The 27,672-nt window shown below is 46.6% G+C and overlaps 1 protein-coding gene across 1 annotated transcript in view; it reads right to left on the bottom strand.

The window, feature by feature from the left end:
- Positions 1 to 27,672, bottom strand: part of oxsr1 (oxidative stress responsive kinase 1) — a 114,987-nt gene that overhangs the window by 41,507 nt on the left and 45,808 nt on the right. Inside the window, exons 5-10 of the mRNA XM_033020427.1 lie at positions 25,006 to 25,147; positions 21,505 to 21,560; positions 9,346 to 9,455; positions 8,091 to 8,192; positions 5,127 to 5,260; positions 1,732 to 1,780 (exon numbers count right to left, since the gene is read on the bottom strand). Of these exons, the coding sequence (XP_032876318.1) occupies positions 1,732 to 1,780; positions 5,127 to 5,260; positions 8,091 to 8,192; positions 9,346 to 9,455; positions 21,505 to 21,560; positions 25,006 to 25,147 (593 nt within the window). The remainder of the gene's footprint in view (positions 1 to 1,731; positions 1,781 to 5,126; positions 5,261 to 8,090; positions 8,193 to 9,345; positions 9,456 to 21,504; positions 21,561 to 25,005; positions 25,148 to 27,672) is intronic.

Genomic DNA, 27,672 nt, shown 5'->3' with positions numbered 1-27,672 from the left:
ATATGCTGAGAGAATGCCGCAGCTGGGCTTGTATACTCTGGAGTTTAGAAGGATGATAGGATATCTTATTGAAACATATAAGATTATAAAGGGTCTGGACACGCTAGAGGCAGGAAACACGTTCCCGATGTTGGGGGAGTCCAGAACCAGGGCCCACAATTTAAGAATAAGGGGTAAGCCATTTAGAACGTAGACGAGGAAACACTTCTCAACACAGAGAGTGGCGAGTCTGTGGAATTCTCTGCCTCAGAGGGCAGCGGAGGCCGGTTCTCTGGATACTTTCAAGAGAGAGCTAGATAGGGCTCTTAAAGATAGTGGAGTCAGGGGGTATGGGGAGAAGGCAGGAACGGGGTACTGATTGGGGATGATCAGACATGATCACATTGAATGGCGGTGCTGGCTCGAAGGGCCGAATGGCCTACTCCTGCACCTATTGTCTGTTGTAAAATCTTTCGGTGACCCTGATACGTCAGTCAATGACGCCGGCAGTCGCCGAAAAAAATTGGCAAGTGGGACAGGCCCTTAACTTTCTCAATATAAACTGGGACTGACATAGCGCCAAGGGCTTAGATGGGGTGGGGAATGTCAAATCTGTTCAAGAAACATTCCTCGGACAATTTATAATGGGCTCTACACAGGAAAGGGCAAAGCTCGGTCTACTCTTTGGAAATTGGGACAGGCAAGTGACTGAAGTGTCAGTGGGTGAAACGTTTGGTCCAGCAACCACAGTTTTATTGACTTTAAAATGGTCGTGGATAAGGGCAAGGCGGACCCAAAGTTAAAATTCTCAATTGAGGCAAGGTCAACGTTGATGGTATTAAGACAGGAGCGGCTCCCGATAAAAATGTTGTGGACATTACTCCATTTGTATTGGACATAACTCCATTTGTATGTTAAACTTTCCATATCCTTCCATGGACTTCCTGGTTTCAGGGACTAGAGTTGAGTTGACTATAGGGCCTGTCCCACGAGCATGCGATTCCATGCGGCAGTGCGACCTAAAGGGCCTGTCCCATGAGCATGCGACTCCATGTGGCAAGCGCGACCTAACGTGGTTGCTTGAGCCATACGGCCTCGCGGGGCCGGTCCCACTTCGATCGCCGGAGTCGTATGGAGTTGTGAGGAGCTGGTCCCAACATCGCGCGGGGCTCCGAAAAACTGACCGTGTTCAAAAATTCCGCGCGGCAACAGCCTGCCGGCCCCGCAGCCACCTTGACGCCACATGCACCGTCTCAACGCCATACGTCACGCGCGGACTTCGCTCGAACTTCATGTCACTCACTCGACCTCCGCGCGGCCCCCGCTTCTAGTTTGGTCGCGCTTGCTGCATGGAGTCGCATGCTCGTGGGACAGGCCCTTTAGGTCGCGCTTGCCGCATGCAGGTCGCATGCTCGTGGGACAGCCCCTTAACTCCTGCCCCAGCACTCTCTTCTTGGGTGTGTCTGGGATTAGGAGCAGTGGACACCAGAGTACAAGTAGCCACCATGTACTGGTTTGAATGGGAGCACGGCAGCTCTTTGCAACAGCTACTTGGGAGATGCTGTGACTCTTCTGCCCCTCTTAGCTTGTGGGAGCAGCCAGTGCTTCCTTGCTTTGGTTACACCTCTCAATGCTGGGCGCTGACACAGGTGACGCCTGCATGTCACCAACACAACTGAACAGGTGTATTAGTTACCTGGTGCATGTGCCTTATATTGCCCCCCCCTTCCACTTCATCCCTTACACACTTACCTTTGCTTTTTGGAAAAACTTGTGCTTTAAAAATTCTGCTGCTGTAGGTCTGGAATGAAAATAAATCTAATTAATAAATACATCTAAATTAGGTTGAGGTTCAGGAACAGCTTTTTCCCAACAGCCATTAAACAATACAACCTGAAATACAACCCGGGATGGCGGGACTGTCATATGCTGAGAGAATGGAGCGGCTGGGCTTGTACACTCTGGAGTTTAGAAGGATGAGAGGGAATCGTATTGAAACATGTAAGATTGTTGAGGATTGGGACACACTAGAGGCAGGAAACATGTTCCCGATGTTGGGGGAGTCCAGAACCAGGGGCCACAGTTTAAGAATAAGGGGTAAGCCATTTAGAACGTAGACGACGAAACACTTTTTCTCAGAAAGTTGTGAGTCTGTGGAATTCTCTGCCTCAGAGGGCGGTGGAGGGAGGTTCTCTGGATGCTTTCAAGAGAGAGCTAGATAGGGCTCTTAAAGATAGCGGAGTCGGGGGATATGGGGAGAAGGCAGGAACGGGGTACTGATTGGGGATGATCAGCTATGATCACATTGAATGGCGGTGCTGGCTCGAATGGCCAAATGGCCTACTCCTGCACCTATTGTCTGTTGTTTATTATGAAGGCAAATAGTTGGCAACTACTCAACTCTTTCAGAGCACAAGGACCTGCAGATGCTGGGATCATGAGCAAATAGAAACATAGAAAATAGGTTCAGGAGGAGGCCATTCGGCCCTTCAACCCAGCACCGCCATTCAATGTGATCATGGCTGAATGCCCTTCTCCTGCACCTATTGTCTATTATCTATAATCTCTGAATTACATAGACTGTTAATGTTATTATTGTACTATTATCGTTAGTTAGCTTTTTGTGTGCATGTGTGTGCATGCGTGTATATACACACTGAACTTTTTTTTCATTGATCATATTGTTTACAGTGTACTAAGTTTGCATCTTCTGTTGTGCTGCATGTGGTGTATCTAGACTTTCAAAAAGCCTTTGACAAGGTCCCACACAAGAGATTAGTGTGCAAAATTAGAGCACATGGTATTGGGGGTAGGGTATTGGCATGGATAGAGAACTGAATACACTGAAACTAAAGCAACTTCCTTTAATAAAGCTAATAGACAATAGACAATAGGTGCAGGAGTAGGCCATTCGGCCCTTCGAGCCAGCACCGCCATTCAATGTGATCATGGCTGATCATCCCCAATCAGTACCCCGTTCCTGCCTTCTCCCCATATCCCCTGACTCCGCTATCTTCAAGAGCCCTATCTAGCTCTCTCTTGAAAGTATCTAAAGAACCGGCCTCCACCGCCCTCTGAGGCAGAGAATTCCACAGACTCACAACTCTCTGTGAGGAAAAAGTGTTTCCTCATCTCCGTTCTAAACAGCTTACCCCTTATTCTTAAACTGTGGCCCCTGGTTCTGGACTCGCCCAACATCGGGAGCATGTTTCCTGCCTCTAGTGTGTCCAAACCCTTCATAATCTTATATGTTTCAAGATCCACTCTCATCCTTCTGAACTCCGGAGTGTACAAGCCCAGCCATTGCAGTCTCTCCATTCTAAGGCGATTTCACCAGGGAAATGTCAGGAGTGAAAGATGATGAAACACAATAGTAACTTAAATGAATCTCATTCACTGGATTCAGTGCAGTCGTCCAGTTAACCAATCTTCCCCACCCCAGGGAATAACTTTGTTACTTAACACAATCAATATTCGACCACAAAATCGAAACAGACAGGATTAAAGAACCTAACTCTTAATCTTACCAGCGGCAGGTTTAAACCAACATTAAAGGCCATCTTTTGTCTATCTTCTGGTCAAGCACCATTTAATATTTAATATGGTCACGTCAGGAGATGAGGAAACACTTTTTCTCACAGAGAGTTGTGAGTCTGTGGAATTCTCTGCCTCAGAGGGCGGTGGAGGCAGGTTCTCTGGATACTTTCAAGAGAGAGCTAGATAGGGCTCTTAAAAATAGCGGAGTCAGGGGATATGGGGAGAAGGCAGGAACGGGGTACTGATTGGGGATGATCAGCCATGATCACATTGAATGGCGGTGCTGGCTCGAAGGGCCGAATGGCCTACTCCTGCACCTATTGTCTGTTGTTTATTATGAAGGCAAATAGTTGGCAACTACTCAACTCTTTCAGAGCACAAGGACCTGCAGATGCTGGGATCATGAGCAAATAGAAACAGAAAATAGGTGCAGGAGTAGGCCATTCGGCCCTTCGAGCCAGCACCGCCATTCAATGTGATCATGGCTGATCATCCACAATCAGTACCCCGTTCCTGCTTTCCCCCCATATCCCTTGATTCTGCTAAATCTAGCTCTCTTGAATATAATTCACAGTGCTGGAGGAACGCAGTGGGTTAGGCAGCATAGGTGGCTGTGGAGGCCAAGTCAATGAATATTTTTAAGGCAGAGATTGATAGATTATTGATTAATACGGATGTCATGTGTTATGGGGAGAAGGCAGGAGAATGGGGTTAGGAGGAAGAGATTGATCAGCCATGATTGAACGGTGGAGTAAGCTTGATGGGCTGAATGGCCTAACTCTGCATGTATAACATGAACTGTGGAGAGAATGGACAGTTGACAATTCATGTGGGACCCTTCTTCAGACACCACAGCCACATCTGCTATGTCTACCCTTCTTCAGACAGGTGTGTGACCATTCCCTGCACAGATGCTGCCTGACCCGCTGAGTTCCTCCAGCTCCGTGGACTGTTCATAGGGTCATATATGATAGGAGCAGAATTAGGCCATTTGGCCCATCAAGTCTAGTCCACCATTCAATCAAAGCTGATCTATCTCTCCCTCCTAACCCCATTCTCCTGCCTTCTCCCCATAACCCCTGACACCCGTACTAATCGAGAATCTATCTATCTCTGCCTTAAAAATATCCAAAGCACTCACATGTATTTGTAGAATTAGTGGGATTTTATGATTTGTGACTGCAGCAAGCTATTTATTCAGTATTCACAGTGTATTAAGGTAGCAAAGTGATCCCCAATCTCAAGAGTTTTGTTTAAGAAAGAACTGCAGATGCTGGAAAAATCGAAGGTAGACACAAAATGCTGGAGAAACTCAGCGGGTGAGGCAGCACCTATGGAGCGAAGGAATAGGTGACGTTTCGGGTCGAGACCCTTCTTCAGACTGATGTGGGAGTGGGGCAGGGGGGGGGCAGGTCGTGACCCTTCTTCAGACTGATGTGGGGGTGGGGGGGGTGCCCCCCACATCAATCTGAAGAAGGGTCTCGACCCGAAATGTCACCTATTCCTTCGTTCCATAGATGCTGCCTCACCCGCTGAGTTTCTCCAGCATTTTTGGGTCTACCTGCAATCTCTGTAGAGTGTAGAATCCAAGAGCAGAACTCCAATTTTACCTTTTTTCCGGATCTTTCTGTAGACACTGTGAAATCATCTTCCTAAAAGACTTGCCGTATTTCTTCACCATTTCCTTGTCTTGTACGCCCGTCTCCAAACAGGGAGGATCGTTCTGAAGCGTTAGCATCAAGACCTGGACATGGAGAGGAATAGATGCCAGCGAGGAATCAGCCCGCGAACTTTAAACCAATGTTACGTTGAAACAGACACACAGGGAACTGAAGATGCTGGCACCTGGAGCAAAACACAAAGTGCTGGAGGTGACACACAGGCAATGTTGCACGTCAGGACCAATCTGCCCATTCCCTCTGCAGCCGCTGCCTGAACCACTGTTCCTCCAGCACTTTATGCTTTATATTCAAGCAATAGTGTTAATTGACGATCAAATTGTTCAATTTTTATTTTTTGAAAATACACATAGTTTCCCCCCCAAAATGATCCAAGACCACAGTGGTTCCAACAATACAGCTAACTTTGGGAAAGGACATTTTCGGTGTTGGATACATTTGAACATATATTACAGGGCAGAACGGTAGAGTTGCTGCCTCACAGCGCCAGAGACCCGGGTTCTATCCAGTCTATGGGTGCTGCCTGTAAGGAGTTTGCATGTTCTCCCCGTGACCGCATGTGTTTTCTCCGGGTTCTCCGGTTTTCCTCACACATCCCAAAGACGTGCAGGTTTGTAGCTTAATTGGCTTTGGTAAATGTTGTAACTTATCCCGAGTTTAGGATAGCGAGAGAGATTGCTGGTCGGCAGGGATCAGGCAGGGTCGAAGGGCCCGTTTCCACCCTGTATCTCAAGCCTAGAAATCATGATTAAAGTCTTGACTCGGTGGGCTGAACAGCAGCTTTACTCCCTGTGTAAACTAAACCAAGACGGCTAATATTTGCCGTACCTGATAGCATTCAGATTATGGCAATGGAAAAGCATGAAAGTAGGAATTTTGACATTTAAGGAAAAGCCACGGGCCTTTTAATTCACCTTCCAGCATCCCGGTGGTGGCGTGATCTAACAATGGTAGAGGTGGTCACTATCAGGGCAGTCAGTCACAGATTTCCAAAGATCCAGCAAAGATACGAGGAAAAGACAGGGAACTGCAGACGTTGGAGTCTTCAGCAAAACACAAAGTGCTGGAGGAACTCAGCAGGTCTGACAGCACCTGCGGAGGGAACGGGCCAACGACTTTCGGGCCGGGATCCTTCTTCAGACTGATTGCGGTAGGAGGAGAGAAGCTGGGAAAGAGAGGAGGGGCAGGGCAAAGCCTGGAGAGTGAAGATGGGTCTCAACCCGATACATCACCTATTCCATTTCTCCAGAGATGCTGCCCGACTCGGAGTTACTCCAGCATTTTGTGTCTATCCCTGGCGAGTGAAAGGTGGATACAGGGGAGGCGACCTTGTTTGGGCAAAAGCTAGATATGAAAAGGGTATTTGTGAGTTGTGAGTCTGTGGAATTCTCTGCTGGTGGAGGCCGGTTCTCTGGATACTTCCAAGAGAGAGCTAGACAGGGCTCTTAAAGATAGCGGAGTCAGGGGATATGGGGAGAAGGCAGGAACGGGGTACTGATTGGGGATGATCAGCCATGATCACATTGAATGATGCTGCTGGCTCGAAGGGACGAATGGCCTACTCCTGCACCCATTGCCTATAGTTTATTTAGTCTAGTTTCGAGATAGAGCACGGAAACAGGCCCTTCGGCCCACCGGGTCCGCGCTGACCAGCGATCCCCGCACATTAACACCATCCTAAGCCCATTTGGTACAATTTTTACATTTAGCAAGTCAATTAACCTACAAACCTGCACGTCTTTGGGACGTGGGAGGAAACCGAAGAACTCGGAGAAAACCCACGCAGATCACGGGGAGAACGTGCAAACTCCGTACAGACAGCACCCGTAATCGAGATGGAACCCGGGTCTCCGGTGCTGCATTCGGTGCAAGGCAGCAACTCTACTGCTGCGCCACCGTGACTGCCCTGTCAGATGTGAAAGGGAGTGAAATGTAAAGGCAGAGGGAGGGACGTGGATGGAAGGGAACAGGGGGCGGGAGCCCTGTGGGAGGATGGTGGGAGAATTTGGTGTGCACCCAGGATTCGGGAAAAAGGTTTTCAAACAAGATTTGGGAACCATTGATCTAAGTCATCCATTTTAGACAATAATCAATAGATGCAGCAATTTCTTCCAAGCACACTAGTCAATGCTCCAAAGCACTTATTCTGATCAATAGGGATTGATTTTATACTTGGAGGGAGCTGCTTCTCCAGTTGTGTGCCCATTTTTGTAACCAAATGCAATTTTTCCAAATAAAAACCAGGATAAAAGATTTTAGGAGAATAAATAAAAAATGAGAGGGGATTTAGACTGGCCAGCTTCTGCACCATTAAACACAGGACAATACGGCAGCACAGCTGCTGCCTCAGAGCACCAGAGACCCGGGTTCAATCCTAACCTCCAGTGCTGTCTGTGTGGAGTTTGCATGTTCACCCTGTGCTTCCTCCCGGTGCTCCAGTTTCCTCCCGCATGCCAAAGACGTGCAGGTTTGTAGGCTGAGAGTAGGAACTGCAGATGCTGGTTTACACAGTAGACGTAAAATGCTGGAGTAACTCAGCAGGTCATGCAGCATCTCTGGAGAGGAGTAGGTGACATCTCGGAAGAAGGGTCTCGACTTGAAACGTCACTTATTTATTTGTACTGCTTGACCCGCTGAGTTAGACAGAAAATGCTGAATCTATCTTGCTGTTTGAAGGTTAATTGGCCTCTGTAAATTGTCCCTAGTGTGTAGGGAGTGGATGAGAAAGTGGGGACAGGTGATCGATGGTGGGCGTTGACTCAGTGGGCCAAAGGGCCTATTTCTGTGCTGTCTCTAAAATAAACCTAAACTTTTTTTTTTAATGGAGATTAAACTTTTATTTGCTACATATCCACTTTAATGTCTGGACAGCCACAGCCCTCCAGTGACTCCTACCTTCATAGGTGGGTATTTGTGATAAGGAGCCGCTCCTGTAGCCAGCTCAATGGCTGTAATTCCAAAACTCCAAATGTCCGCTTTGAAGTCATACCCTTTCACCTGTAGAGATAAGGCATGGATGTAATGAACAGTTCAAATCAGATCTACTCATTTATTCATTATATTTATTTATCTATTTGTTGATTTAGATATTTGTTTATTGTCTGTCTGTTTCTGTCTGTCTGTGTCCGCCTGTCTATTGTCTGTCTGTCTATTGTCTGTCTATGCATCTATTTACTTATTTGTGTATATATATATGTGTATATATATATATATACACACATATATACATACATATATACATACATATATATACACACATATGTACATATATATATCTACATATACACACACACATATGTACATATATATATATATATGTACATATATATATACACACACATATGTATATGTGTGTGTATACGTATGTGTGTACATATGTGGGTCTATATGTATGTATGTGTATACGTATATGTGTACATATACATATGTACATATGTATACGTATATATGTACACGTATATGTGTATACGTGCATATGTATATATGTATATATATATATGTGTATATGTATACATATGTATATATGTGTGTGTGTGTGTGTATATATATGTATGTATGTGTGTATATATATATATATATGTGTGTGTGTGTGTACATGTATATATGTATACATATACATATGTGTATGTACGTGTGTATGTGTGTGCGTGTATGTGCATGTGTGTGTGTATATATATTTATATATAATACTGTTTATGCCAGAATTGTAATACATGATCCTTAATAAGCCTCTGTATTACTCATGTCTTAACTGGTGTACATATAAAATCTATGCATGGCAATCTAATTGAGTTTAGTTTAGTTTATTGTCAGGTAGTCTCACCTGCCTGCGCTTGGTCCATATCCCTCCAAACCTGTTTTATCCATATACCTGTCTAACTGTTTCTTAAACGTTGGGATAGTCCCAGCCTCAACTACCTCCTCCTCCGGCAGCTCGTTCCATACACCAACCTCTCTTTGCGTAATTAAAGTTGCCCCTCAGGTTCCTATGACATTTTTCCCACCTTCACCTTAAACCCATGTCGTCTGGTTGTCGATTGCCCAACTCTGGGCAAGATTCCCGTGCGTCTACCCGATCTGTTCCTTGTGTCAAATATCCATGAAGGGAATGTAAAGCATGTGGAACATGTTGATGCATCAAGTGACTCACCTGCTCCATAACTTCAGGGGCCATCCAACAGGGTGTGCCAACAAAGGTCTTCCTCACTTTATTCCTGGTCATGTCACCGCCTGTTGCCAGGAATGCACTTACACCAAAATCTGCAACAAGTCAAGGAGATTCATCTTACATGACATTTCTCACTATTTCTAAGTTGGTCAAAAATAAGGTGAGCTTTTGGATTTCCATGCCCCAACGTGCTGCAACTAGCAGACTGTTGTCATCTGGAGGCTCACGGTCTGGCTGTCTGTCTCTCTCTCTCGGTGTGTCTGTCTCTCGGTGTGTGTGTCTCTGTGTGTGTGTGTGTCTGTGTGTGTGTGTGTGTGTGTGTGTGTCTGTGTGTGTGTGTCTCTGTGTGTGTGTGTCTCTGTGTGTGTGTGTCTGTGTGTGTGTGTGTGTGTCTCTGTGTGTGTGTGTGTGTGTGTGTGTGTCTCTGTGTGTGTGTGTCTCTGTGTGTGTGTGTGTGTGTCTGTGTGTGTGTCTCTGTGTTAGTGTCTTTGTTTGTGTGTGTGCGCGCGTGTGTCTGTGCGTTTGCGCGTGTGTGTGTCTCTGCCTCTCTCTCCGTGTCTGTCTCTCTGTGTGGGTGTGTGTGTGCGCATGTGTCTCTGTGTGCGTTTGTGTGTGTGTGTGTGTCTCTCTCTCTCTCTCTCCGTCTCACTCTCACTCTCTCACACTCACTTGGCAGGCTTCATATATTCAGTTAGGTTTATTCTCATGTGCATGCTAATCAGTTAGAGGAAAGACTATACATGATTAGAATCCAGAAAACCAGTGTACAGATACAGGATAACGTTTAGTGCAAGGTAAAATCCAATTAAAGATAGTCCCAGGGTCTCTAGTGACGTAGATGGCTTCTCTAGTTGGATAGGATGGTTCAGTTGCCTGATAACAGCTGGGAAGAAACTGTCTCCGAATCTGGAGGTAGTTCGTTTTCAACCTTCTGTACCTCGTCTGATGGGAGAGGGGTGAAGAGGGCATGTCCAGGGTGCGACTGGTCCTTGATGATGCTGCTGGCCTTGCCGAGGCAGCGTGAGGTGTAGATGGAGTCAATGGAAGGGAGGTTGGTTTGTGTGATGGTCTGGGCTGCTGGCCTTGCCGAGGCAACGTGAGGTGTAGATGGAGTCAATGGAAGGGAGGTTGGTTTGTGTGATGGTCTGGGCTGAGCCCACAATTCTCTGTGGTCTTGGATGGAGCTGTTCCCAAACCAAGCTGTGATGCATCCTGATAAAATGCTCTCTACAGCGCATCTGTGGAAGTTGGTGAGGGTTGTTGGGGACATGCTGAACTGTCTGCCTTCTAAGGAAGTAGAGGCGTTGGTATGCTTTGTTGGTCATTGCTTTAATAAGGCTGGTCCAAGACAAGTTGCTGGTGATAATTACTCCTTGGAACTTATAGGTTTCAACCATCTCTGCTTCAGCACCATCAATGCACACCGGAGCAGGTGTTACAGCCAGGTTCACGTGACTATAATCCAACAGGGACCAGACACTAATACATACGATAAGAACAACCTCTGTACTTCACAGTCATAGTCATACAGTGTGGAAACAGGCCCTTCGGCCCAACTTGCCCACACCAACCAACATGTCCCATCTATACTAGTCCCACCTGCCAATATGGTCCATACCCTTCTAAATGCATGTACCTGTCTAAATGTTTCTTAAACGCTGCGATAGTCCCTGCCTCAACTACCTCCTCCTGCAGCTCGTTCCATGCACCCACCACCCTTGAAGGGAAAAAGTTACTCCTGGGTTCCTATTAAATCTTGACCCTTCACTTTAAACTTATGTCCTCTTATGAAAATGTAGGGGGCGCTGCTCTGGCAGCAGCCATGTCATGCGGCTCGTCAGTTTTTTAACCTTTTTTTATTTTTTTAGTATGTTTTAAAGTCTGTATTTAATGTTTCTTTGTGTGTTTTGTGTGGGGGGTGGTGTGGGGGGGTGAGGGGGGAACCGCTTCGGTCGCCTCCTCCACGGAGAGGCGAGTTTTTCCAGGTCGCCTCCCCCGTGGCCTAACATCAAGGATCGACGCGGCCTTTCCCGGAGACGCGCCCGGGGCTTCAGCGGCGGGCGCAGCGTGGACTCTCGGCGTGGAGCGGGTGAGCCCTCGCTGGAGGGGAGCGCTCCGTTTCGCTGGCCCGGGGCAGCCGGCAGCCTGAAGTCGCAGCCTGAAGCCGCGGTCTGCAGAGCTCCAGCTGGTGCGGCGTCTACAACCCAGGATCCCTCGTGGGGTCCCGGGGGAAGAAGAAGCCATCACTGCCGGCCCGCGGCCGACTTCTACCGCGGGTCCGGCATGGACTTACCATCACCCCTGGAGGGGAGCTTCGACCTCCGGCCCTGCAGTCTACGGTGCTTCTGGCTGCGGCGAGGACTTTAAATCTTGACCGCCGGCCTGCGGCCTACAACAATCTAAAGCCGCGGTCTCCTGTAAGGAAGAGCCGATCCTGGACTGACTCTGGACTCTGGTCCTGACCACGGGGGGGAAATGGAGGAGGACTGGCCACATTTTGTGCCTTCCACAACAGTGATGAATGCTGTGGTGGATGTTTGTGTTACAGTTTTATTGTGGTTGTGTGTTCTTTATTATTGTATCGCTGCAGACAACCCAAATTTCCACCAGCCTGGCTGTGCGGCAATAAATTATATCTAATCTAATCAAATTATATCTAATCTAATCTAGTTGCCGAGTCCCCTACTCTGGACATGAGACTCTGTTTGTCTACTCGATCTTTACCTCCCATGATTTCATACACTACTCGTTGTGTCCTTGGGCAAGACACTTCACCCACCTTTGCCTGTGTGTGAATGTGTGTGAATGTGTGTGAGTGATTGGTGGTGGTCGGAGGGGCTGTAGGCACAGAATGGCAGCCACGCTTCCGTCAGTCTGCCCCAGGGCAGCTGTGGCTACAGAAGTAGCTTACCACCACCGAGTGTGACTGAGGAGTGAATGAATAATGCGATGTAAAGCGCCTTGAGTATTAGAAAGGCGCTATATAAATCCCATCCATTATTATTATTATTACTCGAGGGCATCAAAGGGGAGCTTGTGACACTGCCCCCTCCACCCCACCCCCGCAACCGCGCGTTGAGGGGACGGGACCCAACGGGTCCCACTTGGTCTAGTTCCCCTTAAAATGAAACGGCAGCAAAACCAAGTACCAATCTCAGCACTAAAGAGAAGGCCATGAAAGCCCATCCCTTGAACAACATGGCATTTATTTAAAGACAACTTATATCTGGACTGCTCCTTCCATGAGCCCTCTTCATCAAAATGTTATTGCTGAATCATCACGCTACACTGCTCCAATTTAAAAGCACTCTATACATCTCTTCACCCCTCATTGATTTCATAACATATCTCCGAACAAGGACGTATAATATATGGGCCCTGAGCGGACCATAAATACAACTCTAGTTATAAAAGGCCATCCGTACACGCCCACCTAATTACACACACGCACTGACCGACAGTGGATCTGTGCTGTTCTATGCACAATAACACAGGTTCATTCAAGATGGGATTCTAGTTAAAACGTTTTGTACTAAACCAGTGGTTCTTAACCTGGGGGGTCGGGACCCCCCTGGGGGGAGGGGTGGTTTGGGGCTTTACCGGGGGACATGAAGGGGTCATAAATAACATATCCGTTTGTTGAGCTCGTGTTTAGGAACCTAACAAAGGTATATACATATAGCGGGGAGTCCAGCCAAAAACTAAGCGGATACAAGTTGTGTGCTCGAGATGTGTTTTATCCGGTACGATACAGCTCCCTAATCCTCAAATGGGCATCTATGGGTCAACTCCGTGACCTGCGCCTCCCACACCGACACACCTAACTCCTCCCTCCAGAGCCGAGGGTTCGCTCTGCCCGTGGCCTACCACCAGGTGTCGCCACACCATACCACGTACAGTATTTTGTTCACGTATGCGCGTGCGTATGCCAAACTGATTTAGAACCACTGTACTAAACTATAAAAGAGTGCTCACTGCCTCAAGAATAAGGGGTCGGCCATTTAGGCCCGAGATGAGGGAAAACATTTTCACCCAGAGAGTTGTGAATCTGTGAAATTCTCTGCCACAGAAGGCAGTGGAGGCCAATTCACTGGATGCTTTCAAGAGAGAGTTAGATTTAGCTCTTAGGGCTAAAGGAATCAAGGTGTTCAAGAAGGAAATGCAGATGCTGGAAAATCGAAGGTAGACAAAAATGCTGGAGAAACTCAGCAGGTGCAGCAGCATTTATGGAGCGAAGGAAATAGGCAACGTTTCGACCCGAAACGTTGCCTATTTCCTTCGTTCCATAGAGGCTGCCGCACCCGCTGAGTTTCTCCAGCATTTTTGTCTACCTAACGGAATCAAGGGATATGGGGAGAAAGCAGGAACGGGGTACTGATTTAAGATGATCAGCCATGATCATATTGAGTGGTGGTGCTGGCTAGAAGGGCAGAATGTCCTTCTCCTATTTTCTATGTTTCTACTAATCAACATTGCTTTTTCTAGAGGACATTTCTGTAACATGTTTCTATTATGCAGTGTTTTGATGTGTAATATCACGTCAATATGATTTGAAAAGCAGTCAGTAATATTTGTGATATTCCGTCCTGTTAATTAAGTGCAATGCTCAAAAGCTCTTCCTCTCCAGTCGCACATGATTCTGGATGTAAGTTACAAGGTCTTATTGTAGGAACACTTAACATGCCTCTATAAAATTGCTGTGCCCATAATTTAATGGAGGCAGGAAACTTTATTGTATAGGAAAGAACTGCAGATGCTGACTTAAATAGATGGTAGACACAAAATGCTGGAGTAACTCAGCGGGACAGGCAGCATCTCTGGAGAGAAGGAATGGGCGACGTTTCGGGTCAAGACCCTTCTTCAGACTGATGCCAGGGGAGGGGGGGCGGGATAAGTAAAGGCCCTGTCCCACTTTCCCGAGTTAGTCACGACATTCCCCAAGTTCGAATCATGGGGAAATCTCGGGAGAAAGTGGGACAGGGCCTTAAGACAAGACAGTAAGACTAGTGGGAGAACTGGGAAGGGGAAGGGGGTGGAGAGAGAAAGCAAGGGCCATCTGAAGTGATACTTTATCGTATATTAGCATCTGCATAAAACAAAACATATCTATATTACTAAAAGTCTGTTCTTGACCGGTTTTAGCCCTCTGTGCTGCGATTTCCGAGAGAACGCCGCCACCTACGGCCGTCATTTTTGGCCACCTTGCTCAGAGCCCCCTTCCGCCGCATGTGTGCCGAGAATTTTTCCCGTCGATTAAAAATGAGAGAGATATTAATGTTTTTACAAAATTCCCCATTCTCTCTGCTGCCCCCGCTGGCGGCAGGGGGGAGGGACTATAAAACCAGGAAATGGTGCGCCACACAGTCTCTTCAAGATGGAGGAAGGCAGAGGGTCACGTTTCTCTGAGCTGTGAATAACACTGAACACATGTCTACTCAAATGTAAGTGCCCTTAGTGGTTCTAAAATGCTTGCAGAATTTGTCTATTGGTTCAAAAGCTTGCAAAAAAATGTCTATTGGTTCTAAAGCTTTCAAAAAATGTCTATTGGTTCTAAAGCTTGCAAAAAATGTCTATTGGTTCTAAAGCTTGCAAACAGTGTCTCTATTGGTTCTAAAGCTTGCAAAAAATGTCTCTATTGGTTCTAAAGCTTGCAAAAAAATGTCTATATTGGTTCTAAGCTTGCAAAAATATATCTGTTGGTTCTAAAGCTGTCAAAAAAATGTCCATTGGTTCTAAAGCTTGCAAAAAAATGTCTATTGGTTCTAAAGCTTGCAAAAAATGTCTCTATTGGTTCTAAAGCTGGTAAAAAAATGTCTATTGGTTCTAAAGCTTACAAAAAAATGTCTATTGGTTCTAAAGCTTGCAAAAAGTGTCTCTATTGGTTCTAAAGCTTGCAAAAATATGTCTCTATTGGTTCTAAAGCTTGCACAAATATGTCTATTGGTTCTAAAGCTTGCAAAAATATGTCTATTTGTTCTAAGCTGGCAAAAATATGTCTCTATTGGTTCGAAGCTGGCAAAGAAATGTCTATTGGTTCTAAAGCTGGCAAAGAAATGTCTATTGGTTCTAAAGCTGGCAAAGAAATGTCCATTGGTTCTAAAGCTGGCAACAAAATGTCTATTGGTTCTAAAATGCTTGCAAAAAAATGTCTATTGGTTCTAAAGCTTGCAAAAAATGCCTATTGGTTCTAAAATGCTTGCAAAAAAATGTCTATTGGTTCTAAAGCTTGCAAAAAATGTCTATTGGTTCTAAAATGGTTCATACTAGCGCTCCAGAAAGCCCCCCCTTCCCCCGCCCCCGCTCCCTCCCTACTTTGGCTTGAAGTTGAAAGGCATTACTTACTGCAAATGGTGGCTTGGGTGTGGTTTGAAGTTGAAAGACACCACTTACTGCAAATGGTGGCTTGAAGTTAAAAGGCATTACTTACTGCAAATGGTGGCTTGGGTGCATTGGCTTGAAGTTGAAAGGCACTACTTCCTGCAAATGATGGCTTGGGTGTGGCTTGAAGTTGAAAGGCACTACTTACTGCAAATTGTGGCTTGAAGTTGAAAGGCACTACTTACTGCAAATGGTGGCATGAAGTTGAAAGGCACTACTTACTGCAAATGGTGGCATGAAGTTGAAAGGCACTACTTACTGCAAATGGTGGCATGAAGTTGAAAGGCACTACTTACTGCCAATGGTGGCTTGGGTGTGGCTTGAAGTTGAAAGGCACTACTTACTGCAAATGGGGGGCGTGGGTGCATTGGCTTGAAGTTGAAAAGCACTGCAAATGGTGGCTTGGGAGCTTTGGTTTGAAGTTGAAAGGCACTATTACTGCAAATGGTGGCTTGGTTGTTTTGGCTTGAAGTTGAAAGGCACTATTACTGCAAGGTGGCTTGGGAGCTTTGAAGATGAAAGGCACTACTTACTGCAAATGATGGCTTGGGTGTGGCTTGAAGTTGAAAGACACCACTTACTGCAAATGGTGGCATGAAGTTGAAGGGCACTACTTACTGCAAATGGAGGCTTGGGAGCTTTGGCTTGAAGTTGAAAGGTACTATTACTGCGAATGGGAGCGTGTGTGCATTGGCTTGAAGTTGAAAGGCACTACTTACTGCAAATGATGGCTTGGGTGTGGCTTGGATGTGGTTTGAAGTTGAAAGACACCACTTACTGCAAATGGTAGCATGAAGTTGAAAGGCACTACTTACTGCAAATGGTGGATTGGTTGCTTTGGCTTGAAGTTAAAAGGCACTACTGTAAATGCACTTACTTCCTGTTTGCACTGTATATTGATTTTAGATAAAACGCTACCACTTACGGCTGTGATTTTTGGCAATCTTACTCAGTCCCCCTCCGCTGAGCAGGTGCAGAGAATTCTTCCCATCAATGAAAAATAAAAGTGTTATTAGTTTTTTTAAAAATGCTGAGAATCACTCTCCTATCAATCACTCCATGAAAGCAACACCTTTTCCAGTGGGGGGGGGAGGGGGGGGAGGGGTTATAAAACCCGGAAATGTGGGTGTGGCTCAGTCTCTGCAAGATGGAGGAGGGAGAGGTCACGACTCGCTGTCTTCAGTGGCTTTGCACCCTACTTCAAATGGTATGAAACTGCACTTGAATTTGGTGGCCTTGCACCCTACTTCAAATGGTAAGAAACTGCACTTGAATTTGGTGGCCTTATACCCTGCTTGAAATAGAATTTCAAGGATTAGTCGTGAGTCAATTACCAGCCCACCAGCCGTGAGTGAGTTGCCAGCACAACAGGCTTGATTGACAGACGCCAGCCCAAGAATCCATTTGGCGCACAATTTGCATACTAGCCCTCTGGAAACCAGTCCCTTCAGCCCACAACACCCATACTAGCGCTCCAGAAAGCCCCCCCCAACTGGCCACCAATATTAGAATTGGTGGAGAGGTGGAATATTGCGTTGGATGACCAGCCCTCCTGTGTGATGCTGGGACCCAACGGGTCCCACTTAGTCTAGTACATTATATATTAATGAGTGATTAAACTCACATTGAAACTAGCTGCATTATGCACCACTCCCTTTCTATGGTCTTTGGATATAGTTCCTTATCAACAAAATGCTGCACTTCAGAAGCTCATAAATTTAAATTAATTTCACAGGGAGCCAAGAAATTAGACAAATGGGGAAGAAAGAGATAAATAGTGCAGAGTAAAGAACACAGAAAACAATAGGCTGTCACGAAGATGATAAAACTCAATGTGGAAATTAGAAGATCGACAAAAATGCTGGAGAAACTCAACAGGTGAGGCAGCATCTATGGAGCAATGGAATAGGTGAAGTTTCGGGTCGAGACCCTTCTTCAGACTGATGTGGGGGTGGGGGGGGGGGTGGCGGGAAGAGGAACAGAAGAGGCGGAGACAGTGGGCTATGGGAGAGCTGGGAAGGGGAGGGGAAGGAGAAAGCAGGGACTACCTGAAATTCGAGGTCAATGTTCATACCGCTGGGGAGTAAACTGCCCAAGCGAAATATGAGGTGCTGCTCCTCCAATTTCTACAAACTCCGTGCTGCCCGTACCAACTCAGCGGGATATGCAGCATCTCTGGATAGAATTGGGCGATCACGGTGGCGCAGCTTTAGAGTAGTGGAGACCCGTGCTGTCTGTACAGAGTTTGTACGCTCTCCCCGTGACCTGCGTGGGTTTCCTCCCACACTCCAAAAACATACAGGTTTGTAGGTTAATTGGCTTGGTAAATGTAAAAATTGTCCCTAGTGGGTTAAGAATAAGGGGTAAGCCATTTAGAACACAGAGAGTTGTGAGTCTGTGGAATTCTCTGCCTCAGAGGGCGGTGGAGGCCGGTTCTCTGGATACTTTCAAGAGAGAGCTCGATAGGGCTCTTAAAGATAGCGGAGTCAGGGGATATGGGGAGAAGGCAGGAACGGGGTACTGATTGGGGATGATCAACCAGGATCACATTGAATGGCGGTGCTGGCTCGAAGGGCCAAATGGCCTACTCCTGCACCTATTGTCTGTTTTGTAGGATAGTGTGTGTGGGGATCGCTGGTCGGCGCGGATCCGGTGGGATTCCTAAAGAAGGAATGGGTGACGTTTCGGGTGGAGACCCTTCATCAGCCATTCTTTCACATTCTGGTTGATTTATTGTTCGCACCCAGCCAGCAGTCACGTGCAGTTCCCATCACAATGGTGTGTGATCAGTGCGGTTACCCTGACATTTAATTAACTTGCATGAATAACAGCTCGGTATTAATACAGTTCTTAGTTTCTCTCTTGCAGCTGAGTGACAGCTCTGAAATAATCCATGGCCCAAAGATGAGAAATGCTGACGTTGTCCCTCAGTATTTCCAGATTCTCTGTGGACTCTGCACCTCGCGCTTGTAGCATGATGAAAAAGCCAGGCTGTGATTAATGGCATAGATTCCCTTTACACGGGGACAATTTAGCACAAATGCATTGATATCCATGCTTCTTCCTCACTTAACACTGGGTGACTGGAGCATTAAATCAGTTCAATCTGGAGGCAGTTTTTTTGATGAATAAGCAGAGCAGCTGATATGATGTGGAATGAAAATGTGACAGAAAGCAAAAAACCGCACCATTTGAATGCCTTTTAATATGGCATGAACACATAAAGGCATTGACAAAGTTGCTTACGGTGCAGAAATATGCCTCAGTGACTTGCATAATTTCACATCACTAGGCTATTATTAGTAGTCAGAGTCATACAACAAAGAAACGGGCCCTTCAGCCCAAATCCTTCATGCTAACTGCTTACAGCAGTAGAGTTGCTGCCTCACAGCGCCAGAGGCTGGGTTATGTGAAAAGGTTGTTCCTCAAATTCCCATTGAATCTTTTGCCACTCATCTTAATCCTCAGTACTCTGAGGTAGAAGATTTCAAAGACTCAGAGGTTGTCTGAGGTAGACAAAAATGCTGGCGAAACGGCGGGTGAGGCAGCATCTATGGAGCGAAGGAATAGGTGACGTTTCGGGTCGAGACCCTTCTTCAGTCTGATTATGTACGTATTATGAACTAAACGTATTATGAACTAAACTCTAGACTTTACGTATTATGAATGAAACACTAGACTTTAGGCCTCAATTACTCAATTTCACCTCATAGGGCAAACACACCATTACTGTGGCGTAGGTACACAAAATTGCTGGGGAAACTCAGCGGGTGCAGCAGCATCTATGGAGCGAAGGAAATAGGCAACGTTTCGGGCCGAAACCCTTCTTCAGACTGATGGGGGGTGGGGAAAGAAAGAAGGAAAAAGGGAGGAGGAGGAGGAGCCCGAGGGCGGGCGGATGGGAGGAGACAGCTAGAGGGTTAAGGAAGGGGAGGAGACAGCACGGGCCGCCCGCCCTCGGGCTCCTCCTCCTCCTCCCTTTTTCCTTCTTTCTTTCCCCACCCCCCATCAGTCTGAAGAAGGGTTTCGGCCCGAAACGTCGCCTATTTCCTTCGCTCCATAGATGCTGCTGCACCCGCTGAGTTTCCCCAGCAATTTTGTGTACCTTCGATATTCCAGCATCTGCAGTTCCCTTTTGAACATTACTGTGGCGTATCTGGGTGAAGTGGTCTATGTGCATGGCAGGGCGGGTAGATTTTGTTTTAGCCGAGGTTGGATAAGCTGTGGATTGTGATGAACAAGGCAGCACAGTGGCGCAGCACTAGAGGTGCTGCCTCACCGCGCCAGAGACCCGGGTTCGATCCAGATTACAGGTGCCGACTTTGATCGGACTTTACTGGCTCTACCTTGTTCCATTATCATGCATCTCTACACTGTAAATGGCTCAATTTGAATAATGTATGTATTGTCTTTCTGCTGACTGGTTAGCACACTAAAGCTTTCCACAGTAACTCCGGTACACGTGACGATAAACAGAACCGAACTGTCCGTACCAAAGATCCTATAGCGAGCAAGATAGATCACTCGACGAAAAAGACGTAGTACGGTCATGGGCAGATTCCTGGGTCATTTTCGGCCCCATTTCCGTAACCGGCTTCCATCCCCGCACCAAAGATCCCGTAGCGGAGCAAAGATACTAGTGCAGAGATGGAAGTCGGTTACGGAAACATCCTCGTAAAAATAAGTTATTTGGGAAAAATCTTCTCCTCATTTTCAGAATTTTAATTTATTAACACAAACTGTTCCCCCGCAACGTTGATTACACCGAGTCGGGTCGGGTCGGGTTATGGAAATGGATGAAAAAAAGGCCCACGTTCCGCTCCGTTGCGTACTACACGTCAGCCCATTGCATTTAGCAGGAGTGGTCTATCTTGCTCCGCTATAGGATCATTGGTCCGTACGTAGTTTGTACGTTCTCTCCATTAGTTTTCTCCGGGTGCTTCGGTTTCCTCACACAATGCAAAGACGTACAGGTTTGTAGGTTAATTGGCTTTGGTAAATTGTCCCTCATGTGTAGGACGGTGCTAGTGTTAATGTTCGGGGATCGCTGGTTGGTGCGGACTCGGTGGGCCGAAGGGCCCGTTTCCACGCTGTATCTCTAGGGTACATGCATTTTTAGCAGCGTGGGTGTATCTATGACAGAGCACAAAGTTTCACAGAGTTCTGGCTCGAAGGGCCGAATGGCCTACTCCTGCACCTATTGTCTATAGTTGAGGCAGCAGAGAGGCTTACTTAGACACACAAAAGCTCAGCATCATCAGGGGTATCAAAGCGTTCGTCCAAGAATACAAATATATGTATTGAAGTAAATCTATACAAATTTAAGAATATGGGGTAGGCCATTTAGGACTAAGATGAGGAAACACTTTTTCGCCCAGTGTTGTGAATCTGAGGAATTCTCTGCCACAGAAGTCAGTGGAGGCCAATTCACTGGATGTTAGATTTAGCTCCTAGGGCTAACGGAATCAAGGGATATGGGGAGAAAGCAGGAACGGGGTACTGATTCTGGATGATCAGCCATGATCATATTGAATGGTGGTGCTGGCTCGAAGGGCCGAATGGCCTGCTCCTGTACCTATTTTATATGTTTCTATGTATGCTTACATTTGAATAATTGAAATTTCATGTTCAATCCCAAGTAGACATTTGTTCCAATAGTTTTCTAATATCTATGGCAATTGTTTCCATCACTTTAACCAATGAGACAAATGGTCAGAATTATTTTCAGCTGGGTTTCTAACCGATGGCTGAGCCAGTAATTACCTGCAATTTGCACCGAGCCTTCCTCACCGAGGAGAATGTTTCCTGCCTTCACATCTCTGCAAGAGAAAACAGAACAACACGTATATGCCAGTCAAGAGGGGGAGCGTGTTGCAACCGATCAGCTGATACCAACCATTTTCAGTGCACAATGGGACCTAAAGAGAAAGCCAAGCTTCATTCAGCAAGGTGAGTGGGCAGATGCAGTATAATGTGGATCAATGTGAGGTTATCCACGTTGGTGGCAAGTACAGGAAGGCAGATTATTATCTGAATGGAGTTACATTAGGAAAAGGGGAGGTGCAATGAGATCTGGGTGTCCTTGTATATCAGTCACTGAAAGTAAGCATGCAGGTACAACAGGCAGTGAAGAAAGCTAATGGCATGTTGGCCTTCATAGCCAGAGGATTTGAGTCCTTCTGCTGACACAAAATGCTGGCGTAACTCAGCGGGTGAAGCATCTGTCTGAAGAAGGGTCTCGACTCGAAACGTCGCCCGTTCATTCTCTCCACAGACGCTGCCCGTCCTGCTGAGTTACTCCAGCATTTTGTGTATACCTTCGATTCAAACCAGCATCTGCAGCTCTTTCTTGCACAGAGGTCCTTCTGCAGTTGTACAGGGCCCTGATGAGGCCACACCTGAAGTATTGTGTGTAATTTTGGTCTCTGAAGGAGCTGATTATTGACTTCAGGAGGTCCCATAATGGAGAATACGCCCCAATCTCCATCTACGGGGACAGTGTGGAGAGAGTGTCCAGCTTCAAGTTTCTGGGCACTCACATTTCAGAGGACCTCACATGGTCCACCAACACCGCTGCGCTGGTCAGGAAGGCACAGCAACGACTGTTCTTCCTGAGGACATTAAAAAAGACTGGTCTGCCCCAACAGCTGCTGACAACGTTCTACCGCTGCACCACAGAGAGCATATTAACGTATGGCATCTCTGTGTGGTATCTCAGCTGCACGGAAGCGGAGAGGAGAGCTCTTCAGCGCGTCGTCCACAGAGCGCAGATGATTATTGGGACAGAGCTACCAGCCTTGGAGGGCATCTACCACACACGGTGCCACAGGAAGGCCCTCAGCATCCATAAAGACTCCTCACACCCCTGTAACGGACTGTTCGAACTACTTCCCTCCGGCAGACTTTACAAGGCCTTCTACGCCCGAACCTCCAGACTCAGGAACAGCTTCATCCCCAGAGCTATAGCGGCTCTGAACCGGCCCTGCTGAGTGCCCCCCATCCCCTCTGGACTGTCTCCCTCGGATGGTCACGTCGCACATTATTTATTTATTCTACTTTTTTGACATCGGTTGGAAGCTGCATACTAAATCTCGTTGCACTGATATGCAATGACAATAAAATATATTATTATTATTATTATTATTGAGGAAGGACATTCTTTCCATTGAGGGAGTGCAGCGTAGGTTCAGCATAGCAGCGTAACTCTCGGGATTGCGGGACTGAAGTATGATGAAATAATGGGCTTGTATTTATTGGACGGATGCAGGGAGATCCCATAGAAACATACAAAATTCTTAAGGGATTTTGTAAGAAAAATGTTCCCAATGTTGGGAGAGTCCAGAACCAGGGGTCACTAACATTGGGTCAGCAAAAAATAATCATAATTTTGCATCATGACTAGCGCACATCTTGGCGGGTTTTGTGTTAAAATTAAAATAGTTCTTCCGTTTACAAACTGGATTTGAAGCAGAACATTTTTCAAGATTTGCTGGCTTAAGTCGGGCAGACTTTGATTAAAACCAAACTTTGAATGGGTGATGTTTAAGAAGGAACTGCAGATGCTGGAAAAATGGAAGGTAGACAAAAATGCTGGAGAAACACAAGACCCGGTCGAGAGCCGAAACGTTACCTATTTCCTTCGCTCCATAGGTGCTGTCTCACCCACTGAGTTTCTCCAGCATTTGTCTACCTTCGAATGGCTGATAATTATTTGATGAGGATGATACCTTGTCACAAGGTACAGAGAATTCTTTGTCTTTGCATAGAAAGTACGCAAACGAGTCGCCACAAAGGCACCAGCAAAGCTACAAAATGTACTCATAGAAACATCGAAAATAGGTGCAGGAGTAGGCCATTCAGCCCAGCACTGCCATTCAATATGATCATGGCTGATCATCCAAAATCAGTACCCCATTCCTGCTTTTGCCCCATATCCCTTGATTCCGTTAGCCCTAAGAGCTAGATCTAACTCTCTCTTGAAAACATCCAGTGAATTGGCCTCCACTGCCTTCTGTAGCAGAGAATTCCACAGATTCGCAACTCTCCGAGTGAAATTTATTTTGGGCTTGTACACTCTGGAATTTAGAAGGATGAGAGGTGTTCTTATTGAAACATAAAATTATTAAGGGTTTGGACACGCTAGAGGCAGGAAACATGCTCCTGATGTTGGGGGAGTCCTGAACCAGGGGGCACAGTTTAAGAATAAGGGGTAAGCCATTTAGAATGGAGGCGAGGAAACACTTTTTCTCACAGAGAGTTGTGAGTCTGTGGAATTCTCTACCTCAGAGGGCGGTGGAGGCCGGTTCTCTGGATACTTTCACGAGAGAGCTAGATGTGGCTCTTAAAGATAGCGGAGTCAGGGGATATGGGGAGAAGGCAGGAACTGATTGGGGATGATCAGCCATGATCATATTGAATGGTGGTGCTGGCTCGAAGGGCTGAATGGCCTACTCCTGCACCTATTGTCTATTGTCCCATCTCAGTCCTAAATGGCCTACCCCTTATTCTTACACTGTGTGATCCCTGGTTCTGGATTCCCCCAAGATCAGGAACATTTAGCTCGTGCAATCCCGTGAGAATTTTATGCTCATCCCTCCATCGGGCTTCCCCTCCCTCCCCCCCTCCCATCGCCGAGTCCCCCATAGTTCTCAGCGGGCCTCCCCAACAGCGTGTCTCCCTTTTGTTTTCGGTGGAGCGGCCCATCCATCTCGGCCCAACCCGCTCCTACTTTGCAAACCTGCTATGCTGGCAAAATAAAATCAAGAGAATTTAAGCTGTATTTACTCATTCATTTGTATTCATTTACAAGGTCTGTGGAGGCGTTGAGTAGCTGAAATGAAATGTTTCTATAAAACAAACCCTTAGTTTAAATGAGGGTCCAGTTTCAGAACTCACATTAATTAACAATATTTAAAATGCATCACTTTTAGTTTTTAGTTTTAGAGATACAGCGCGGAAACAGGCCCTTCGGCCCTGCGGGTTCCCCAGCCGACCAGCGATCCCCGCACATTAACACTATCCTACATCCATTCGGTACAATTTTTACATTTACACCAAGCCAATTAACCTCCAAAACTGCACGTCTTTGGAGTGTGGGAGGAAACCGAAGATCTCGGAGAAAACCCACGCAGGTCACGGGGAGAACGTACAAACTCCGTACCCAGTCGGGATGGAACCCGGGTCTCCAGCGCTGCATTCGCTGCAAGGCAGCAACTCTACTGCTGCGCCACTGTGGCTGCCTTGAAAACGCCATCGTTTTCTCACCTGTGAATCTGCCCGTTTTTGTGCAGATAATCAAGGCCCTCGAGTACTTCTTTCAGAATGGTGGCGATCACTGCCTCCTCCAACACTCCATTTTTGTGATCCCCCCTTGCGACCACGTGCTTGATGATATCGAGCACAGACCCTAAAAACAAAAATAACGGGCAAAATAAAACAAATGGACCCAGATTTCACTCAGGTATTGATTGAGCAAACATTGTACTTCTCTCTAAATGCTCCACGGTGCTCGTAAATAATTATCACCCAAAGTTTGGAATCAATCAAAATCTCTTTAACTCTTTTGCCCAATACATCTTCCAGAGTAAATCTTGAAAAATATTCTTCTTTCAAACTACTTAAGGGCCTGTCCCACTTACGCGACTTTTTCAGCGACTGCCTGCACCCGTCATAGGTCGTTGCAGGTCGCCGAAAATGTTCAACATGTTGAAAATCCAGCGGCTACCAGAACAAGGTACGACTATTTGGCGACTACTCACGACCGTACAGGCTTCACCCCACGACATGTCACCTGTACGGTCGTGAGTCGTCTCCTCAGTCACCCAAAGAGTCGATAGGTCGTTGCAGGTTGGCAAAACCTATGACGCGTGCCAGAAGTCACCGAAAAAGTCGCGTAAGTGGGACAGGCCCTTTAGTAACAGGAAGAAATAATTAGAATTAGAATTTCCTTTATTGTCTTTATTTTAATCTTAACATCAAAACTATCAGGATGTTGTGTGCTACTCAAGATGCTAAATATTTGTACTTTGTGCCGACCCAATTATAGAATGAGCTACATCATCTTTGCCTTTGCAAGTCTAGAAATTATGAAATATTTCCTCATGAATCCCTGCGAGCCACTGAGAAGAGAGATTAAAAACTGCAAAGACACAGAAAGCTGGAGTAACTCAGTGGATCACACTGGAAGAAAGGAATAGTTGATGTTTCGGGTCGAGACCCTTCTTCCGATTGAGAGTCAAAGGAAAGGATATGGACGGTGATATGGAGAGATTATAGAACAAATGAAGCAAAGATATGCAAAAAAATAACGAAGATAGAGGAAACGGGCAATTTTTTAAGCTGCAGGCTGGGGTGGTGTTGGGGGTAACTTTTTTAAATCTGTTACCTCGACGGAGATGCGATTTTCTTCTGTATACCGGGAGATCAGGTAGGTCCAGGCAGACTGAGCGAAGGTGATCAGCGAAAAGTTGCAAAGTACATTGGGTGGGTAGAAAGCAGCACTGAAGTGGATCAACCGAGCTAGACCTGATTTCTATGCTGTCTGATATCGTTTGGACTCACCAAGTCCCTGTGGTTACTTTTACAAACCACATGACCTACTTTGGGGCATGGGTGAGGAAGTAGCACAATGGTGCTTTTATTGGCACTGATAATATTGGCCATTTTAGTGTCTGACAAAATGGAGGATCTCTGCCTTTGCAAAACCTGCGTGGCATCTTTTTGCAAAAGCTGCAAAGACCATGAGGGTCACGACTCCAGAATGTCTGGGTCCGTGTCGATCTTCTGGGGGTGCACTTGGGACCCTGCTGACCTCCTGGAGTTGTTCTATTCGCACGAGGCTGAAGGGCTTGGACGAGTAGAGACAAGGATCGGACCCGCGGTGTTGGTTAGGTATCGTACAGGGCAGTGTGTTTGTGATTGAAAAATAAGAATCAGAATACCATTTATTGTCATTTGAACCCGAGTTCAAACAAAATTAAGTTTCTGCAGTAATACAAACATGAAAAAACCTAGACACACAATTAACACAATTTGCATAAACATCCATCACAGTGAATCTCCAAACCCCTCCTCACTGTGATGGAAGGCAAAGTCTTGTCTCTCCCCTGTTGTTTATTCTTCTCCTGATGTTAAAGCCCCCAGTGGGCGATGGCAAGTCCCGCGGCCATTAAGGCCGCGCCGGGCGATGTAAGGCCCTTCTCTGGGTCTTGATGTTGGAACCCCCAGCGGGCGATGGCAAGTCCCGCGGCCATTAAGGCCACGCCGGGCGATGTAAGGCCCTTCTCTGGGTCTTGATGTTGGAACCCCCAGCGGGCGATGGTAAGTCCTGCGGCCATTAAGGCCGCGCCGGGCTATGTAAGGCCCTTCTCTGGGTCTCCATGTTGGAGCCTCCCGGCGGGCGATGGTAAATCCCGCGGCCATTAAAGACGCGCCGGGCGATGTAAGGCCCCGCTTCAGGTTGTTTTAACCCCCGCAATCCGGGCGGGAGAAGTTGCCGTTGCGGGAGCTCCGACAAGCGGTTAGTTGATCCAGTGCTTGACTCAGTGTATTACTGAACCAGACTAACGGGGTGAGAATAGGAGCAGAATTACACCACTTGTACTTGGTGCAGACGCACGGTGAGATTATTTTCTTACAAACAGTCCAGTGGAGTATTGCCACACCCAAGCACATCCCCGATGAGCAAATTGTACAGAAATAGTCCACTGATCCCACGGACAACAGGCAGCACGTTTTGGCTCCATTTACAGAGTCGTGATGATAATGGAGTGTCAGGCTTCTGGGGAGGTGGAAATGGATGAAGTCGAGGCGCATTTTTTTTTTAACATTGGGCATGCAAGCATTTCCTTAATCTGCAAACAGCAGGCTGGTGACCCTTGGCTAATTACCAACCAGCTAATTGCAATTCAACACTATTGCCATTAAAACAAA

The sequence above is a fragment of the Amblyraja radiata genome, chromosome 4 (assembly GCF_010909765.2).
Source record: "Amblyraja radiata isolate CabotCenter1 chromosome 4, sAmbRad1.1.pri, whole genome shotgun sequence".
Lineage (NCBI taxonomy): Eukaryota > Metazoa > Chordata > Chondrichthyes > Rajiformes > Rajidae > Amblyraja > Amblyraja radiata.
The sequence above is the reverse complement of the archived record's forward strand: the minus strand, read 5'-3'. Positions and strand labels throughout refer to the sequence as shown.